Here is an 18,468-nt window from a genome sequence, read left to right as displayed (position 1 = left end):
ATCCAGCTCAAAGTATTTCTCAGTTTTTCAGAAACTTTCATTTTCTTATAGCAGTCTTCTCTGACAGGGACCACAGAATTCTTACTGATATAAAATGATATCTGAGCACTGGAATTTTATACACAGTAAGAGATAAGGAAATGGAACGACAAAACTCAATACATAAAACTTTGCTTTTAGTTGTATCATATCTCTATCCTTTTCAATTTTTTTTAGATGCTGGATTGTTGAAAAACTATAAAATACATTTTGGATGTGTTGGAAAAATATTGACAGGTAACCGATAATAGATACTATTGTGAATTAATGTAATTTTCTTGAAATTAAAAATGCCTTAATGATTAAATGGAGATTCCTGTTCTTATAAGTTGTACACAAAATATTAATGATCAAAATGTCTAAAATTTATTTTTATATGACTCGACATCCACCATTATGACCACAATGAATGGATGGAGTAAAATAGAAAGATAAGAAAAGTAGTTATCTGTTTGAAATTTCCGTAACTCAAAGCTGTGTTGACTGTAGTGGTTCCAGCTTCTGAGAATAAAACACCAACAATGTTGGTCCCCGTTTTAGCTTTCAGTCACTGTGACCAAAATACCTTCCCAGAGCAACTTAGAGGGAGAAAAGTTTATTCTGAGCTGGTGGTGTCAGAGGTTCAGTCCATAATTAGTTGACTCCATTATTCTGAGATGAGGCAGAACATCATGGTGGAAAGGCATGGTGGAGGGAGGTTTCTCAGTTCATAGCAACCAAGAAGGATGAGGTGGGGGGGAGAAGATGAAGAAGAAGAAGAAGAGGAGGAAGAGGTGGTAGGGGGGAAGGTGGAGGAGGAAAGAAAGGAGAGAGAGAGGAACTAGGGACAAAATATACAATATCCAATGTCATATCACTTCCCTATCCCTTCTTCCAGCCACACCCCACCTGCCTAGTTACCTCCCAGTAATCCATTCAAATTATTAACCAATCAAATGAATTAATTTACTGAGTAGTTATGGCTCCCATAATCTAATAATTTCACCTTCTGCATTAACACAGTAGATTTTGGGGATATATCACATCCAAATCATAACAATCCCATTTCTAAAGATAGAGATCTCGTTTTAGGAAGTAAAAACTGTGAAGATCTCGTAAGAATCTGTGTGTTTCTGTATGAGATTTTGTACAGAAATTTAATTTATATCTTGTATATACCTAAATGAAGTTTTTGTTATTTCTTTTTAAGTAAACTCAAATTACATGAGTCTGTTTATCTGCCCATGGTAGGAAACACTTAGTATTGCCAAAAAAGCTTTGTTTTAAAATTTAGCTTCTTTAGGAAATAACTATTAAGTCATTGCCAACATTTTCCTCAACTCCCTTCTAATTTTTTCATGTTTCACATGTGGAAAGGGAAGGTAGATAGATTGCAGAATGTAGATTTAAGGGCACAAACTCTGGAACCAGGTTACCGGGGATCCAATGCCATTTCTACCACTTCCCGTGTAAGTGGCTTGCCCCCCCTGTGCTTCAATGTGTTCATCTGTAAAATAGGGACAATTATAATACCTATCACGTAAGTTTTCAGTGACATGTAAAATGTAATATGGCTAAATGTGTAGAATAGTGTATTGCATGTGGCAAGCATCATATATATTAATTATTTTTTTTAAAAAATTATATTGTCCTGGCATTGATGAAGGTATTTATTTTATTTACCATCTTATGGTCCTAACTGACCTCATTGGAGGCTTCCCATCAACTTGGCCTTTAGGTATCACCAACGCCATTATTGTGTCTGCTATGGCTGACCTAACTTACAGTCTCTTTTTTCAAAATGGGGAAGGTACAGTGATTTATCTCTTCCCCCTCTAGAGACTTACACCTCCTACCAGTGATTACACACAATTTGGTACTGCCAGTCCTTAGAACTTCTAACACATTCCCAGCTGTCCCCTGACCTTGGGCCTCCATCCTGTACCTAGCCACAACTCTTGGCTTCTCAGCAAGGTATAAAATATCTCAATTTTCTATTATCTCTCTCTCTCTTGTGGCATTATGTGAACTTCTAACTGTAGTCTCCATGCCAAATGGGAAGACTACAGGGGATGCTCCCAAGTCTCCATCTAGATCTGTCCATCTCCATTGCCTCTCAACTCTGACTCCCTCAAGTTGGCACAGGTAGCTTGATAGATGCTTTCTACAATGTTTCAGACAAAAATCAAGGCATATGACCCTTTGACTTACAGATTCTACTTATTTAACTGGTTATTTTTATCTCAAGTGGGGGCCAGAAAGAAACCTTTTTAAAAAGATTCTAACCACTCTTGCTTCTCCTTTCTTCTCTAAGCAGCTTCATATGGGAAAGAGCACTACATGTATGACATATTGTGTGGATTTTAGTACATAGTCTGTGTTCAGTCTTCCAAGGCTTGCTCCAAGCCCAGATATTAGACAGCCAAAATACCCTTTATCTCCAGCAGTCAAAAATCATGGGCCTTTATGTCCGTTTTTCTGTACTTTAAGTTTAAAATAAGACTCTTTGAAAGTTAAAAATAGACAGTGTTTTCCTTTTCAGATAGGATCTGATCTCATTTCCCTCAAGAGGTTGACAGCTAAGGGGTTACAGAAATATCAGGAGGAAACCCATTCAAAAATATTATTATATTACTTAGGAATTCTTCACAAAGGAGTAGAGTTTAAGGAATTTCAGGGGTAATTTTGGCAGTGTGGGTAGCTGTAGGACATAATTGCTCTTTAGGATGCCATTCCTCTGAGTGTGTCAGGAACATTCTCCTGTCAGTATTTTTGTAACACTCTTAAGTGAAAACCAACATAGACTCACAACTTAAAGTGAGATTGCTATACTGCCTCTTAATATGTTTCATCTTTATGATAGCTGTGTTTCTGTTCAGAAAAAATAGGTTTCCATGATGTTGCCCTAATTCCCTGGTATCTTGGTCCCTTCTTTAAGGAAAGACCTTGATCTATGTTCTGTTTACCTGTCTGATCAAGATATAAACTTGAAAGCCATTCTTAACTCCTTTCTTTTGCTCACTCTTCACTTCAAATTCAACACAAAATTATGTTATTTCCTGTTCTGAGTAATAGTTTTTGTTTTTTTATTTGTTCTAATTAGTTATACATGACAGTAGAATGTGTTTTAACACATAATACATAAATGGAGTATTTTCAATTTCTTTATTTCACTGCACCTTTGGAATTACAATCCTAGTCACCTACCCTAAAGTGTTGAATGGTTCCTCTTTCACTCTATTTAGGAAAATAATGTGTCGGGGAATCTCTGTTTATACCTTCAGACCTATCTCATGTCCCTCTCCTCTCTGCTCAGGACCATGTGCCTTCTTTCAAGTTTCACAAAATATTTACCATTCTTAAATTTGGGGACTGATAGTTCTGCAGTAAGCCTTACCTAGAGGGACCTTTTTCAGTCTTCATCTAACTCCAAACAATCCTTCAATCCTTATCAACTATGGAGCTTCTTAGAATATCTCTCTCTGACACCTCCCATTTAAATTAGCTGATAGGGCCGGGAGGGAGTATAACTCAGTGGTAGAGCACTAGCTCAACTTGTGCAAGGCCCTGGTTTCAATGCCCAGCACTGCCAAGAAAAATAAAAGAAGTTAGGTTATACTGTTAAACTTTCTTGAAGCACCCTTTACTTTTCTTCCATACCATTACCAAATGTATTGATAAGTAGATTTTTATGTGTATGATTAATAGTTTAATGACTGTCTCCTTCTTTCACCTGTAAACTCTGTGATGATAAGGACCATGCTTGTTTTCCTCAGCATTGGGTCCTCTGTACCCAAAGCCTGACACTTAGAAACTGCTCAACAAAAATATGTAGAATAGATAAATGAGGAATGGATTTATGCAGGGATTTCAAATAGTGGAATACTATTTGACACGAGGTTATATTTTCATTATTCATTATTGGTATCCACAAATATACTTTTGATTATTGGGAAGTGTGTTATATTCAGCCATAATATGTCAGCATGGTGTCCAATGTGATTGGCTACCCTCTGGGCTGTGCCTTCTCAGATATATTTTGTAAATCATCTCTATTAAGAAAGAAATATTTTCATTGTCAAATAGTCATACTAATAGTCAACTGTCTAGTTAGAGGGGAATGGACATTTAGATAACTAGTTAAATTATCATTTTATTATTAAGTTGTGATTAATCACACATCATGAAGGATGAAGGAAGTCAAGGTACTATAATACACCCTCAAAGTTGTTTCAGAATAATAAAGCATGTGAGTATCCTAAAAAGGAACCTAGTGAATTATTATGAAAACACTTTCAAAGTGAGTAGTTCAATCTGTCAGTTCCCCTACTTCCCCAAAACTAAGGTACTAGAATAAATGTTCTAAACTACATACTGTAGATTATTTAATCATCAGATTACTTGAGGAAACCCTCCATAGAAAGACAGATGGGGAGGGCAGGCAAAGGGAAATAAATGAGCACTCACTTCGTGTCAGAGAAAATCGAGGTAGGCTTTTCCCTCAGGAGCAGACTTTAGCATTCATATTTCCTCGTGGTATAAATCAGCATCTTCAGAACCATAACATTTCTGAATGTCTTTTTGATGGCTAAACATATTTCCTTCTTTAAGGCATTATTCTGAAGGTACATGGTGTTTTATTCTTTGTTTAGCAAGACAAGGGCACTCTAAATTAAATAATGTTTATATAGATAATAATGGATATATCAGATGACAATTTTATATTTTCATTTTCTTTTAATATATATGTTGCCTTTAATGTCCAAGAGCAACTTAGAAATAAAGAATATAGAGCTTTAGTCTAGGAACCCCATCAAAAACCATGTTTCTTTATTAAAGAGTTATGGTCTCCAGCACTTTAAAACTTGTGATTTTGGAGAGTAAGCCAGTATGTCCTTTTTCTCCAGAGGGAGGACTGTGTAACCCCTTGACGCTTAACTCGGCAACAAAGTTGCCTACCTGTGAAGTGGCAGTTACTCTTTACTTAGGCTTGATGGTCACTGCTGAGGCTGGAGGAAGCCTTCATTTCTTTAACTTAAACTTTGATCTCCATTGAAAGCACACATTTCTTCTTCTCCCTTTTTCTGCGAGTGTTTTGAACAACTTTCAGTCACTTAAGCCTTAATGAATTGCTTCTGATCTTTCTTGGATGGGTGATACAGAAGCCCTGGGAATGAGGCTATGCCTTCTGCAGGGACCTCACATCTGTGCAGAGAAGCTGGGTGAAAATGCAGAGGAAGCCAGGGAATGAGAGGGCTGGGGCATTACCAATGCCAAAGAACCCGTTTTGGATTTTTGTGAATCTATATTTTTGTAAACTTGTCTCTAATTTTATAAAATCTGCTTTAGGTTAGTTTAGGAAGTAGTTCACCAGGAGCCTGCCCTCGGGACTCCATCTCCTCTCTGGTCCCTTCCTTTCTCTCTCTTTCTGCTTCCTGGCTGCCATGAACTGAGCAGGGTAACACTCCCACACCCTTCTGCCATGATGTTTCTTCTTTGTAACCAGCTGGCCAAGGGCTGAAACCTAATCTCCAGAAGCTGCTTTTGTCAGGTGTTCGTCACAACAATGAAGTGCTGACTACACATATCAGTAAAGTAGAGAAAGGAGACTGGGGGCCGGGGAGGAAAAGAAAGGGGAGGGAAAAGGAGAGGTACTGGGGATTTAAATTTGCCAAATCGTACTCTTCTGTTGTGTGCATGTAGAATATGCAACCACAAATCACACTATATTGTATAATTATAATGAATTAATAAAAAGGAAAAAAAGGGAAAAGAAATGATGTTTGGTTTGAATTTTATATTTTCCTCTCAACTGTAACAGTATCCTACATGTTGGCCTATATGAAGGCAATACTATTAAGGGACCATGAAACCTTGATAAATTGTTGAGTCTATTTGTCTCAGCAAAAGTTATTTCTTGAGTAGATAAAGATACTTTTGAACATGTTCACTTTTCTTTCAGGTCACAGGGGTTCTATTTAATAAATTACTTTTCTCAGGCACTAAGAGCCACCCTTATTCATTTGAAAAGGTTAATGCAGCTTTCCAAAGTGTCTGAGTTATTCCCAGAGAACAATTTATGCACTAAAAAAGTCTTTTTTATTTGGTAAGTGCCTAAATAGGAAAAAATAGTGAAGTACAAATTCAAGACAGAAGATCTGGTAGTTTATAATTGAAGATTTTTCCTCCCAAGATTTATTTACATGAATTGATTATATATCTCTGGTTATCCCAGGTGAAATTTCAATACTCCTTCCCTTCCACTCAGAACATCCTATTATTCTTCTTGTTTTATTTTTATTCATAGTATTTATCACAAATATACTCCATACTTTACTTACGGAGTTTGGTACTTTCTGACTTCTCTCACTGGAATGTAAGTCTTTTTATAAAAAGTTTTTTAGTTGCTTTACCTCTGCCCCCTTGACAGTGTCAGGCACAAGCAAGCATTCAATAATTACTTAATAAATGACTGCAAGAATAAATCTACATTGATCATTTCACCAAGTAAATATCAAATTTCCATTTGATTAATGCTGCATGCATCATTTTCTGGAAGGCAGTTTCACACAATGGTTGGGGTGCTTTCTGGCATCACTGTGTTTGGCCTTGAATCCTGCATCTATCACTGACTGCTTAGCCCTGGGAAAGTTACTTAACTTTTCAGGAACTTTGTTTTCTTTATCCCAGAATAAAGAGAATACAATTACCTGTTTCATGATTATAAAGTAGGCATGAAGTCCTTAAAACATTCTGGTAAGGAGTCAGTCCTTAAACATCACTAGTATTATCATTAAACCAATTCGTGAAAAGAAAAATATTCTTTATGCACTCATTGCTTAAATGAAATAAGTCATGACACTTATGTAGATACTAAAAATATTTTGCCACAATCATCTGAATTATTTAGTTCAAACCATATTTAAAGCCTACATTATTAATATAATTTACTTTCTGAAAATCAGCATGGCATTCATATTATTTATTTTATTTAACAAACTCCAGTGAAGTCAAACAGAGTAGTGTAATAATTCCAAAGGTCAAGCTCTGTTTTGAATTCTGCTGTGCTATTTAGTAGGTCTGTGACCCTAGGCAAATCAATTAAAACCTTTAAACTTCAGCTTTCATATTAGTAGCATGAGTAAAAATAAACTCTATGTAGTAGTTGAATATTAAACATCACACTGTGCCTGGTATATGATAAATCTCAATAAAGAGAAGGTTAAAAGATTATAATAAAATGCAGAGAACAATATTTATACCAGAATTGTATTAATGTGTATAAAATTGAGTGAGTTGAAAATGAAATTGCATTTTTCAGACTCCAAATCCAATCCTACATAAATAATTTAAAATTCATATTTTGGAAGAAGTTATCATTGTACAAGGAAATTTGAATAAAAAATGAGATTCTATTTGACAGCAGATCACTTAGTATATGACTTCCTTCATATTGCTAAATATAAAACACAAAGCCCATCATGACCAGTTTAAGAGATATGGTTGTCTCTTTAAATCAACACTTCTGAATTTTTAAAAAATTCAACAATTTATATACCATCCTCTTTTTCCTCCCTATTCTAATCAATTTAAATTTATGAAGGTCCTATGTAAGAAAAACAAAACCCTTATGTACACATATCTCCAAGGTTATTATCTAAGAATGTTATTAATATTGTATAAGATTGGCTGTGTTAGGTGGTCTTGTAAATCACTGTTTGCACCCAAGCAGGAGTATTGGTTGCTGCACTTAGATATAGTGGAGAAGACGGGAAATGCTTCTGCTGAGATTCTCTGACAAGAGTTTGCTAGAGCCACAGTGGAGACATGAGGGTCTCAGTTCATCACAGAGAAGACCAGTGTATCACTAAGCTTTTTACCCAGATTAGGATTGGAATAGTTGTGTCTATAATTGCACCTGTCCAGGAACTAGGGAGTAACCAGGACACTATGTTTGATGAGTGTAAAGAGTCTTAATATGGTTCCCAAGTCCCAAGCAATTATTTTCATTTCAGGAAAAATTTAAAAAAAGGAATTTTGGTAAGGTAGTACCTCCAAGTTTGCTATTATGTATTGAAGCTTGGGTTTTCTATACACAGACAAAATAATGGAAGTAGGTTGAGCATGGGAAGTTTTTGAATTAGTGGTTCATCACTTTCTTTTAACTAGTAGGTAGAATACAAATTAAATGTATTAACTGAAAATTCCATAAACACTACTAACATTATATAGAATCAAAATATTGATACTGCCCATATAAGAGATGTGGATATCTTTTAAAAATTCCTGTTACTGTACCTTAACATTAAAATACAAATCAGTATCAATATCATTATAAATCAAATAATGTGATTCAACTAATAAGGGCTGTTCCTAGCCCATGGGACTTCTTTGTGTCTCAGTCTAGCTCCAGAGCACATGACTTGGCCAAAGGAGCTTTGGCCTAGTCACTGTCCTTTCTCTTGGTTGTCCTTGTGCAGTACACAACTTGCACCACAATATGTAGTGGCCCTGAAACTTAAGATTTCAATGCCTTTACATTCTCAGACTATGCCACCATCTTTGTGAGTTCAAAGCTTATAAAGTCTTATGATCATAATCTTGACTTTCATATGATAAGCTAAAGAATGGATGAAGAATGATTTGAATTCATACTGGCTGATACTAAAATCAATATATTTTCTGTTAGAGCAAGTTACCTTGTACTAATGCCTCTTTGTTAAAAAAGAAAAAATGCTTATTAAAAGTTTTAGTCTCCATGACAGTGCTGGAACTTCTGTGCAAAGTGTGAACGAGGGAGGCATGCCATTTTTGGACAACCTCAATTCTCTTCTTAAGTTGTAAGGCTAAGACTTTATTCAGACTCTCAGTAAGCTATTTTAATTAGCATGAGATTTCCATCAATCTTCAATAACACACACACACACACAGACACACACACACACAAATATAGTATCCAGTTTAGTCTATAATAATTTTTTTACTGTTGTCATAATGACAAATTAGGACCTCCCCCATTTTTAATAAAATAATTTTTCCCTTATAATGACCAAATTGTAAAAGGCATCTATTTTAAAATTGCATGAATGGCATAAGAATGTGTTCATTCATTTTCAGTAGAAAAGATTAAGAGTACAAAATTTGAAAAACTAAATTAAAAAAAAAAAGAAAAACAGTTGAGGTGACAAATGACAACCCAAAGAATCCCTAAACGTACTTGATAAAAGATAATGTTTAGGTAGCTCATGCAGTCAACTTTATCAGAAAGATCTGGAGTTGAATTGTATTTCCCTCATTTGTTTTCCATGTTACTTAAACTACTGAAACTCATTGTTCCCTCTGTCCGTGGAATGGTAATTCCAACCTCCCCTAATCATTATAAGGAATATAAGTGAGAGCCTTTGGGTAAATGACCTGACATACCTTGAGTGCTAAGTGCATACCCAGTAAGTGTTTTCCTCTTATGAGCAAATATAAAAGCTAAGAAGTATTTCCATGTATCACAAATAACTCACCAACTTACATCTCTGGCCCTGAATCCTTAGGACACCACTGTATGCTGGGAACAACAATGTGGGTCTCAAAACTCCAGCATCCTCTGGGGATTAATGGAACCCATCATGAAGACCAGTGGCAGGGTACAGAGTAGATATTAGATATGTGTGGGTGCAGAATTCAGAACCAAGCTGCTCACTTCCCTAGGGGTCTTCCAGAGACTCCAAAATGTCAGGGCTGTCTTATTCTATTTTCAGTGCCTTGAGGAACTAGACAATAATGGTATAGATGTGGTCAACAGAAAGCAGGTGTGGGTCAGCCATTTGTGTGAGCCTTCTGTTTATGGCCTGTCCCAGGGGCTCAGAACTAACCAGACATGTCTGTTCTTCCCAAAGTCATTATGCTTGTGACTGAGAAGTATGCTATGATGTCAAAGGGAGGAAGCTCCTGTTGAATTAATTTTTTTCAGTCTATTTTTGAGAGTAAACTCCTGCCTTCCTTTCCCACATCCTCACCAAAGTGACTTTGTTCACCAGGAACTTGTTATTCTAAATGATGACACAGAAGCAAGATGTATTTCCTTCCTTTTGCTAAAGACTTGATTAATTATCCAGGGCAGATCTTTAAGGACAGCTAAAATCCTATTTTCACCCTAGAACCCAAGCTTTTAAAATGCACTCAATTTTTTGCATAAACCTTTATAATTTTATTTTCTTGTTTTTGTGCATAGACCAAAACCACCAACCTGAAAGACATTTTTCAGCAGACAAACTACGCTGTGAGAACGAGTTGGGCCCTTCTGGAAGATGTTGTAATGAATGAGGCTAATTAAAGGGTACCCAGGAAAATATCTATTAAATATTAGACTGACTGGTATTTTAAGTATTAAAGACAATTTCCATTTATTTGTTCAACCTACTTTAACACTTTTAAAAAACAATTTCCACCACTTTATCCTGAGTTCCATGTTTTCACACATCCACATCAGAACTTATTTCTCATCAAGGGCAATTATTGGAGGACTATGATCTTCACCAATACTGTTTCCCTGTTCTCCCTTTTGATTTATCCATGTATTTCCTGAGAAAAATCATACCCAAACTCTTGATTTTTGAGAGGCTGGAGTAGTCTTGAATTTCTTTGTTTAGAGAATTTTTTTTTTTACATTATTTGGTCAGGAAGAGATTGAAAATTCTCTCAGAATTGTGAGTTGAGTGTTGGAATCCTTTGGCGTGAAGTATGTTGATATTGCAAATGACCAGTTGTCTCTAAATTGGTGAATCTGCCCAGCTGTGCTGCCAGATGTTTGGTTTGAGTTCTCCCTATTTATAGTAAGTTTTTCCTGTTTCATTATGACTTATACCTTAGCTTTTCTAGTACAGAAGTCAGAATTTCTCACCCTTAGAAAACTGAAGCCAAATAATGAAAATAATATTAAAGTATTATAACCCAAATCTCTGTTTTCATTTTTGTTAATTATTTCTGATAATCCATGAGACCTTTAGTGAGCTTTGACTGCATGGAAATTTGAGTAAACCTTTATCATTTTATTTTCTTTTTGCATTCTGTGCATGATCCCTTATCCAAAAGTGAATTGAGATTAGCTTTGGTCCTTCCAGCACCTTGGAGTGAAGGCTGGTGATGTCAACATGATAAATAACTCTTTTCTAGGTGCTGCAATGGAACAAATATGGCTGCTGCTGCTTCTAACAATTAGAGTGCTTCCAGTATCCACTCAGTTCAATGGTTACAACTGTGATGCCAACCTCCACAGTAGATTTCCTGGTAAGTTGGAACCTAATCTATTCTCTAATTGCTTCTGAAAGGAGTGATTATGTTCCAATAGTAAATCATTAAAATACATGGGGAAAACAGGGGTCTCTCCTTTTGCATTAAACAGATATGAACAAACGCAAATGACTAGAGACATTTTTCTGGAGTTGTAATTTATATCCACATTAACATACAAAGTGTTCATCAAAGTTAATATTATTATAATGGCTGTTTGCAAATGTAAAAAAAGATTGACTGGTAGGTAGTAAAATTGGGAGAGTCTAATTTCATTCAAAAATTTGCCTGATGACTTTTTTCATAAGTTATTTTGATTTTTAAAAATTACACTTATCTGCAAATAGATTTATTTAGGAATAATGTTTAAGAAAATGATTATGAAATATTTGTGACACCCCCAAAACACTCCGTCAGTGAGATGTCAGTCAGCATTAAAGTACACAGATTAGTTGCAGGATGAATTCACAGAAACCCATTAAGTTGTAACAGACATGAGATTCTGACCATAATGGTGAACATGTTCCCCAGCTTCCTAAAATCTGCACTCAGTGAGAAGGTTCTGCACATTGCATTAAAGTATTTGTCATTTAATATTAACTAGAGTTATAGAACCATGGTTCAACACTTACAAAATAAAGATTAGAGAATCAGAAACTACTTTTCCATGTCTGCCATGAAAACTGAATACCTTGGGCCATGTTGTGCTTTGTCTAAATCTGTGCTTGGAGCATGGTAGCACAAAAGCACACCTGCATGAAGCAAAGGGAAGGGAGTTACAAGTGAGAGTGCTACCTCGGAATAAAGCCCAGCTTGTATCTGAATGTTGTCCTGAACCCAGGCCAAGTCCAAGTTCATGGCATGTGCAGTAACACAGAAGTCACAGTGGAGAGTGCTTAAAGGTAAGGCTAGACAGTGTGCGAAGTCAGGTTGCTTATGGTTTTGAATATCACAAATTAATTCTTTCCTTACTTGTTTTTATTATGGAAAATTTAAGCATATGAAAATGGAGATTTTTTTTAAAAAGCCTTCATACTTATCATCTAACTTTATCAATTATCAACAATTTATAAATTTTATTTCTTCTCTCTTTCCTCATCACTTCCATCCATGAAATATTTTAAAGGAAATTCATTATTCATGCTCTAGTGTGTATAGCTAATGGAAAAGAAATTTACTTCATGTATGCATCCAATATATTTAATAATTCCTTGATGTCTGCTGATACTCAGCTAAGCTGCCTCTCATTTTGTTGCTTGTTTGATAGATTTCTGACATTGGATTTCACTGATTGCAACTCTGAGGTATCACTCAGTATGCTCCTCTTTGACTGTGTGGTCTAAAAATTAATTAAAGCTAGAGGTTTGAGGAAATATAGGTTCAATTGTTTTGGCAAAAATGTTTTGTCTATCATATGGTATAATGAAAGTGTTCTGCTTTCATTTTGTAGACAGTGCAGAGTCACTGAATCTTTTTTAGAGATATGTTTTAAGAGGCTTGATGTGCTCATATTGGTATGAATCTACATGGTGCACAACCATAGAAACAAAAAGTTGTACCCCATCTGTGTACAGTGAATCAAAATGCAGTCTTTAAAAATAAAAATAAAAAATAAAAAAAGAACAAGTGAGAGTGTATTTAGTCATCTTCTGGAGTCCATTATTCCAAGTAAAGCACAATTATATGTTGGGGAAATATAATTGGAAACAAAATCTTCTCCCAATCCCCAAATCCTCTCTATCAAGGTGGTAGAGAAAGAAAATACTTCTATCATTGAAGAAGCATTAAACTCAGAATGTCATGAACATCACAGGCAATCACAGGTAAGAGATTGCAAAGACAGGAAAATCTCACCCTTTTATATAGCCAAGCAGATGCAGCCCATTACATATATGTTTTCAAGATAAGCAATAACTGGTCTTCAAGTAAGAGAACTTGACAGCACCATTTGTCACACATCCTAAATCCACCTGGTAATTGGGGTGACCATCTGTGTTAGCTTATTGGTTTTATCCAGTAGAAAAATTAACTTCTTATGTCTTTATGATAGGAGGTAGTTTTGTATTTTTCAGCAAGTCTTACACTGATGTCAGGCTCCCACATTCTCCTAGAAACTGGGAGATGGGGGTGTCATTTCCCTTGATATTTACATTTCTAAGAGATGACTCCCAGGTTCTTGAGAAAGACATCACTGGATCATAAGTTTTATGAAAGTCTTATCTTGTTTTCAAAGGGATTTATATATATTTCAAAGAAAGGAGAAAGTACTTACAAATTCTAAGATCTCTAAAGTAAATGCTTTAAGCCAAGAGGGGGGAGAAGTTTCTTATTTTCAACAGGGAAAGTCAAGCCTCATATTTTAATTTGGATTTTTCTTTCAAATATTAGCACCTTTAGTAGTGTCTGACTCAAGCAACAGATATCTAAACTTTCCTAACACATATACAAAGATACCCATCATACATGTTGTTACAATTAAAGATTTGAATTTGGAAAATAAACTAAAATCCAAATGTATTAGAATTTCCAGAAGAGAATTTAAGTTTTAGAGATATTATTTAATACCCATTTTTTTTTTTTTTGCATGTTGTTTTTTGCAGGAAGAACAGAATGAACGAATAAGCCTAAAGGTTAATTGCTCATTGCCCTCTTGACTTTTGGCTTCTGTTCCACTCAGGATCATCCGTGATGTCATTAGGAGCTCCACAAGCTGCTCAGACCTGAGCAGTGAGACAGAATGAGAATGAGTCTGGGAAAGGAAAGGGGCTATCTAAATGCAAAGCAATGTTAATAATGAGGAGAGTAATCATCTCACCCTATCTGACCTTTGCTGTTTCGTGACATTAGAATTATTTTCTTTAATTTCCATGGCATTTATTCTTGGACCAAGATAACCCCCATGCTCTAATTTATTTAAATTTAAAGAGATACCCTCTAACTTTAAAGGTAGTTAACTCTTGACTACCCAAGCTAATAGCTAGGAGAAACCCTCATTCTTCACTGAAATTATAGTTGTGCTCTTCCCTGAATAACATTCAAAATACAATTGACTTTCAGAGTACCAAAAAGCTATTTTGTCAGGTAAAATCTACATATCAATGCACCTGGCCTCTGTAATTAATGGATACCTTCTGGTAGTAACCCCTGGTTTTGGACAGTAGTGGTGTAGGAGACTTAGGCTAAACTTACAGATTTCTATAGAGGTATTTAATCATACAGGTGTGACCAAAGGGTAAGTGGATTTTTGGTGACAGGAATTTAAAGGCCTGACACTGTCTTATGATGAACTAAAATGTTATAAGAAACCCATTTTAAGTCTGTGCTTTATATCTTGTAGTTTGTTTTTCATTTAAAATAACTAATAAGGAAGGAAACAATATGCTCCATATGTTGAGTGGTAGGCACATCACAAAATTCCCTCTTTTACTCTTCTCAACAAACACACAATGTCTTTTTAAAATCTCTCTTCAGAGTAGGAAACTGAGGATTAAAAATTGCTTCTAATATTGCAAAGCTAGTAACTGACAAAGATATAAAGCCAGAATCCTTGTATCAAATGCTTAAGCCTAAAAATAAACTTTGAATGGCAGTTTGAAAAAATAACATAGGGATGGAGAATCACAAAGAAAACTTCCATGTTAAAGAACCTGAAGTCATCTAACAGGGAAATTTGTTTTCCTTTTCAAGACCTGGTTGACTAAGGGAATACATGGTAATACCTACTAATATTTCAGTAAAACAAAAAAACAAAAAAAGAGTTCCAAAGGAAATAAAACTGAGAATCACTGATTTAATGAATAGAATTCATGTGTGGGTTAGGAAAATCAACTAATTTTCTGTTAAACTTTGCTTAACCATTGCATTTTTCTTTGCCCAAAGATGAAGTAAAAGCAGATAATGAAATAATTGTCCCAGGGAATATATTCTGGCCCTTTGTGTGGACAAGAAAGGCCAATTCCCCTGACTTCATGCTCAGTAGCAGTGTTTTGGTGTCTAAGTTGTCAGGAGGATGCCTACTTTCTACCTTGCACCTGTGACTACAATTTTTGTTGAGATGAAACAGAACTGATTCAGGCAGCAATGACTGATCAAATTCTGAATAATCTACAGTGATAAAGTGCAGTGAAGAGAGAAGTTAGTAAATTCAGTGACTAGAGAATTCAAGGTCCATACCCTACTTTATTTTAATGAAACTATTTATCGAATTAATTTTATACTTCCTCTGTATAGGTAAAACACACACACAGACACACAGAGACACACACACATGAACACACACACAAACATATATATATATATATATATATATATTTTTTTTTTTTTTTATTTATTTTATTTTATTTTTTTTCCTGCCTGAAAAAGTTGACCAAACTTTTCTGGTTCTGAAGTGTGGAGCAGTTAGTATGATTTTAAGTCTGCAAAGTTTGCCTCAGACTGCATTCTTTTAGCACTGGAAACAACAGCTTGTATTTGCTAACGAGAAACAGATGTTGTGATGAAAAACTAAGGTGACAAGAAACCTGTTCAACATAGAGCGAAAGCTTGAATTCCTAATCCACTTCAAATTCATCAGCTGTTGGTATTTTGTGTAGATGAAATATCAATACCCCTTTAGGACTTCTTGCTGTTTTAGTACCGAAATCTCAATCTTGTATAAAAACTTGGTGGGTGGAAAGATAAGTTTAAAAATGAGTTAGAATAATGCACATAGCATCTGTTCTTAGTCAATTTGTAAGCTTCTGTAGTACAAATATCACCATGCTCATTTTAGAAATAGAAGCAGAAAATATGTTTAAATTATTCTTAGAATCTACTAAGATGGTATAAATTAGTATTAAAATATTTATTGGAGCCCAGGAAGTACATTATTGCCATATGAAATTTTCTATGTCACTCTTCAGCATACAGACATTTCCTCCTACTATACTGAACAGGCTATTGTTTATACTATCAGTTTTTACAACCAATATTCTTTTAAATACCTGTGGAAACAGTGTATCATGTTCGCATAATCCTTGCATCTGAGAGCACAGTGCCTCCACCTGCTGTCTGTGGATCCCCCAGGGCCCCCTGTCTCTTTTCCTTTATTTCAGAAGTCTCCAGGGCAGCATCTTACACATGGTCAGGAAGTAGACACTTCCTGGGGACCCCTTGGCTACAGAGGCACAGGCACTACCTTTGCCACCAGTGTTTGTTGTGAAACACTCCTCCACTTGGCATAGTGGGTTTTTGAAGTGGGCCGTTCTCCTCACCTAGTTTTTAAACTGCTGTGATTTGTGGAATGGGGTAGAGGTGCCAATAGGAGAAGACTGAACTCTGTTGCTCAGGTTGCCATGAGAGCACTGAAGTAGACTGAGGCTCCATCTCACAGAGACTTTTATGAGATCCCTTTCATTGAGATTCAAAACCAGTTAGTTGTCAGATAAGGAAAGGAGTGAGGCACGATTAGTGTCTCTCTCTTTCCTGTCCCTTTACAACTGAACTTGTCTCTCTTGTAAGCATGTGATCATACAACTAGATATTTGATGATCGTGCTTAACCCCTCCAAGTGGAATCCACCTAAGGGTTTCTGTTCAGTCAAAATACATAGTTGTGACTTACTAAATCGATTGACTGAAAGACTTGTAACGTAGTATCTCCCGGGAGTTTGTGCAAAGCAGAAACTCAGGGCCCCACTTCACATCTACTGAATTAGAATGTGCATTTTTACGAGTTTCTCCAGTGGTTCGTTTGCACTGTCAAGTATGAGAAATGTGTTTAGAGCATGGTCCTCACAATGGTCTTGCTTGCTTTATGAATGAAACCACAGTGTTTGTGCCATCCCCTGCTGCCCATCATGCACTTGTTGCTATTATTGGTGATAGAAATCAGCAAGATATATCATTGTTAAAGGGAAATGTTTAAAGTCATGATTACAACTAATGTAACCATAACTAGTTACCAAGACTAATACCAAGACTTTAGTTTTTTAACTAAAATATGTAAACAAATTGCAAACATCTGCAAATTTCCTAGCATTTAAATGGAGTTTTTCAAACTCACAAAACATTTGATGATTAAGAATATTGATGTTCGTTTCAAAATTTAAAAATAGAGGAATCATCTCAGACAGTTGGCAAAGGAAATATGAGCTCTGGGCTGTCAAAATGAACCCACCTCAACCACACATATATTCTCAATGTGAATCTTGGAACTTGATATTAAAGAGTTAGACATGATGAATACTATTTATGAAACAATCGTAGTAAAAGTATTTTAGTAAATATTTGCCAAGCACCATTAGGTACTCTGGTGAAACCCAGAGTTCTCTATGAGTTCATAATCTAACAAGGAAAACTAATATCTACTCCCAGATAAAATGTAAATGATATAGTAGACTCACAATTGAAGCGTTATGAGTTAGGGCACGAGAGGATGATTATATTCCATTCAGGGAACATCTCACTGAAGGACAACTTTGTTATGATTTTTCTGGTCTCAGCTTATTTCTATTTTTACCTGAACACTTTTATGGCTAGTTTCAATGTTGGTATGGTTAATTATTGATAATACTGAGTATCTGATGATTCTCAAATTTATGTTTCTTGCTCTGTTCTTTCCCTGACATTTTATACTCATATTTCCAACTACCTGCTCTACATTTCTACTTGAATGTTCCTTAGTCTCTCAAAAACTAAACTCATCAACTTTCTCATCTCTGACTTCTTTAAAAACAGAAATAATTCACTCAAACACCAAAGTTAGAAACCTGACCATCAATGACACCCCTTCTCTTCATTTCATGTTTTAATCAATTTCTTATCAAATTTAGCCAGTTGGAATTACTTCCTTCCTTCCCAACAATCCCCTCCCAAACACCTCTTTCCTACCAAGACAGGATTATGGATATGATGCTGTTCACAAGCCTTTTACCATTTCAGTATCATGCTGTGTTGCAACTGGCATGTAGTTTACATCTTGAAAATAAATAAAGCCAATACTCTCTAGCCTAGTGCAAAATGCAAAGTTGATGACACTGATTTTGTATGTTCAGCTCTTGTGCGCCCCCTTTTTATAATGCAGATTGACCTTCAACATTGCTTTTCCTGCAGATGCTTACTTTCTCAAATTGATAGTGAAGGAACACTTTAAGTCAAATCTGGGGGTACTGACATCTTTGTATTGAAG

At 35.6% G+C, this 18,468-nt stretch overlaps 1 protein-coding gene across 1 annotated transcript in view; it reads left to right on the top strand.

Moving 5' to 3' along the window:
- The first annotated feature begins 227 nt into the window (after positions 1-227).
- The window catches only part of Zpld1 (zona pellucida like domain containing 1), a 46,456-nt gene continuing 28,215 nt past the window's right edge, over positions 228-18,468 (top strand). The window contains exons 1-2 of the mRNA XM_047565321.1: positions 228-276; positions 11,185-11,298. Coding sequence (XP_047421277.1) covers positions 11,193-11,298 — 106 coding nt within the window. The 5' untranslated portion in view covers positions 228-276; positions 11,185-11,192. The remainder of the gene's footprint in view (positions 277-11,184; positions 11,299-18,468) is intronic.

Source organism: Sciurus carolinensis, chromosome 9 (assembly GCF_902686445.1).
Source record: "Sciurus carolinensis chromosome 9, mSciCar1.2, whole genome shotgun sequence".
Taxonomy (NCBI): Eukaryota; Metazoa; Chordata; class Mammalia; order Rodentia; family Sciuridae; genus Sciurus; species Sciurus carolinensis.
The sequence above is the reverse complement of the archived record's forward strand: the minus strand, read 5'-3'. Positions and strand labels throughout refer to the sequence as shown.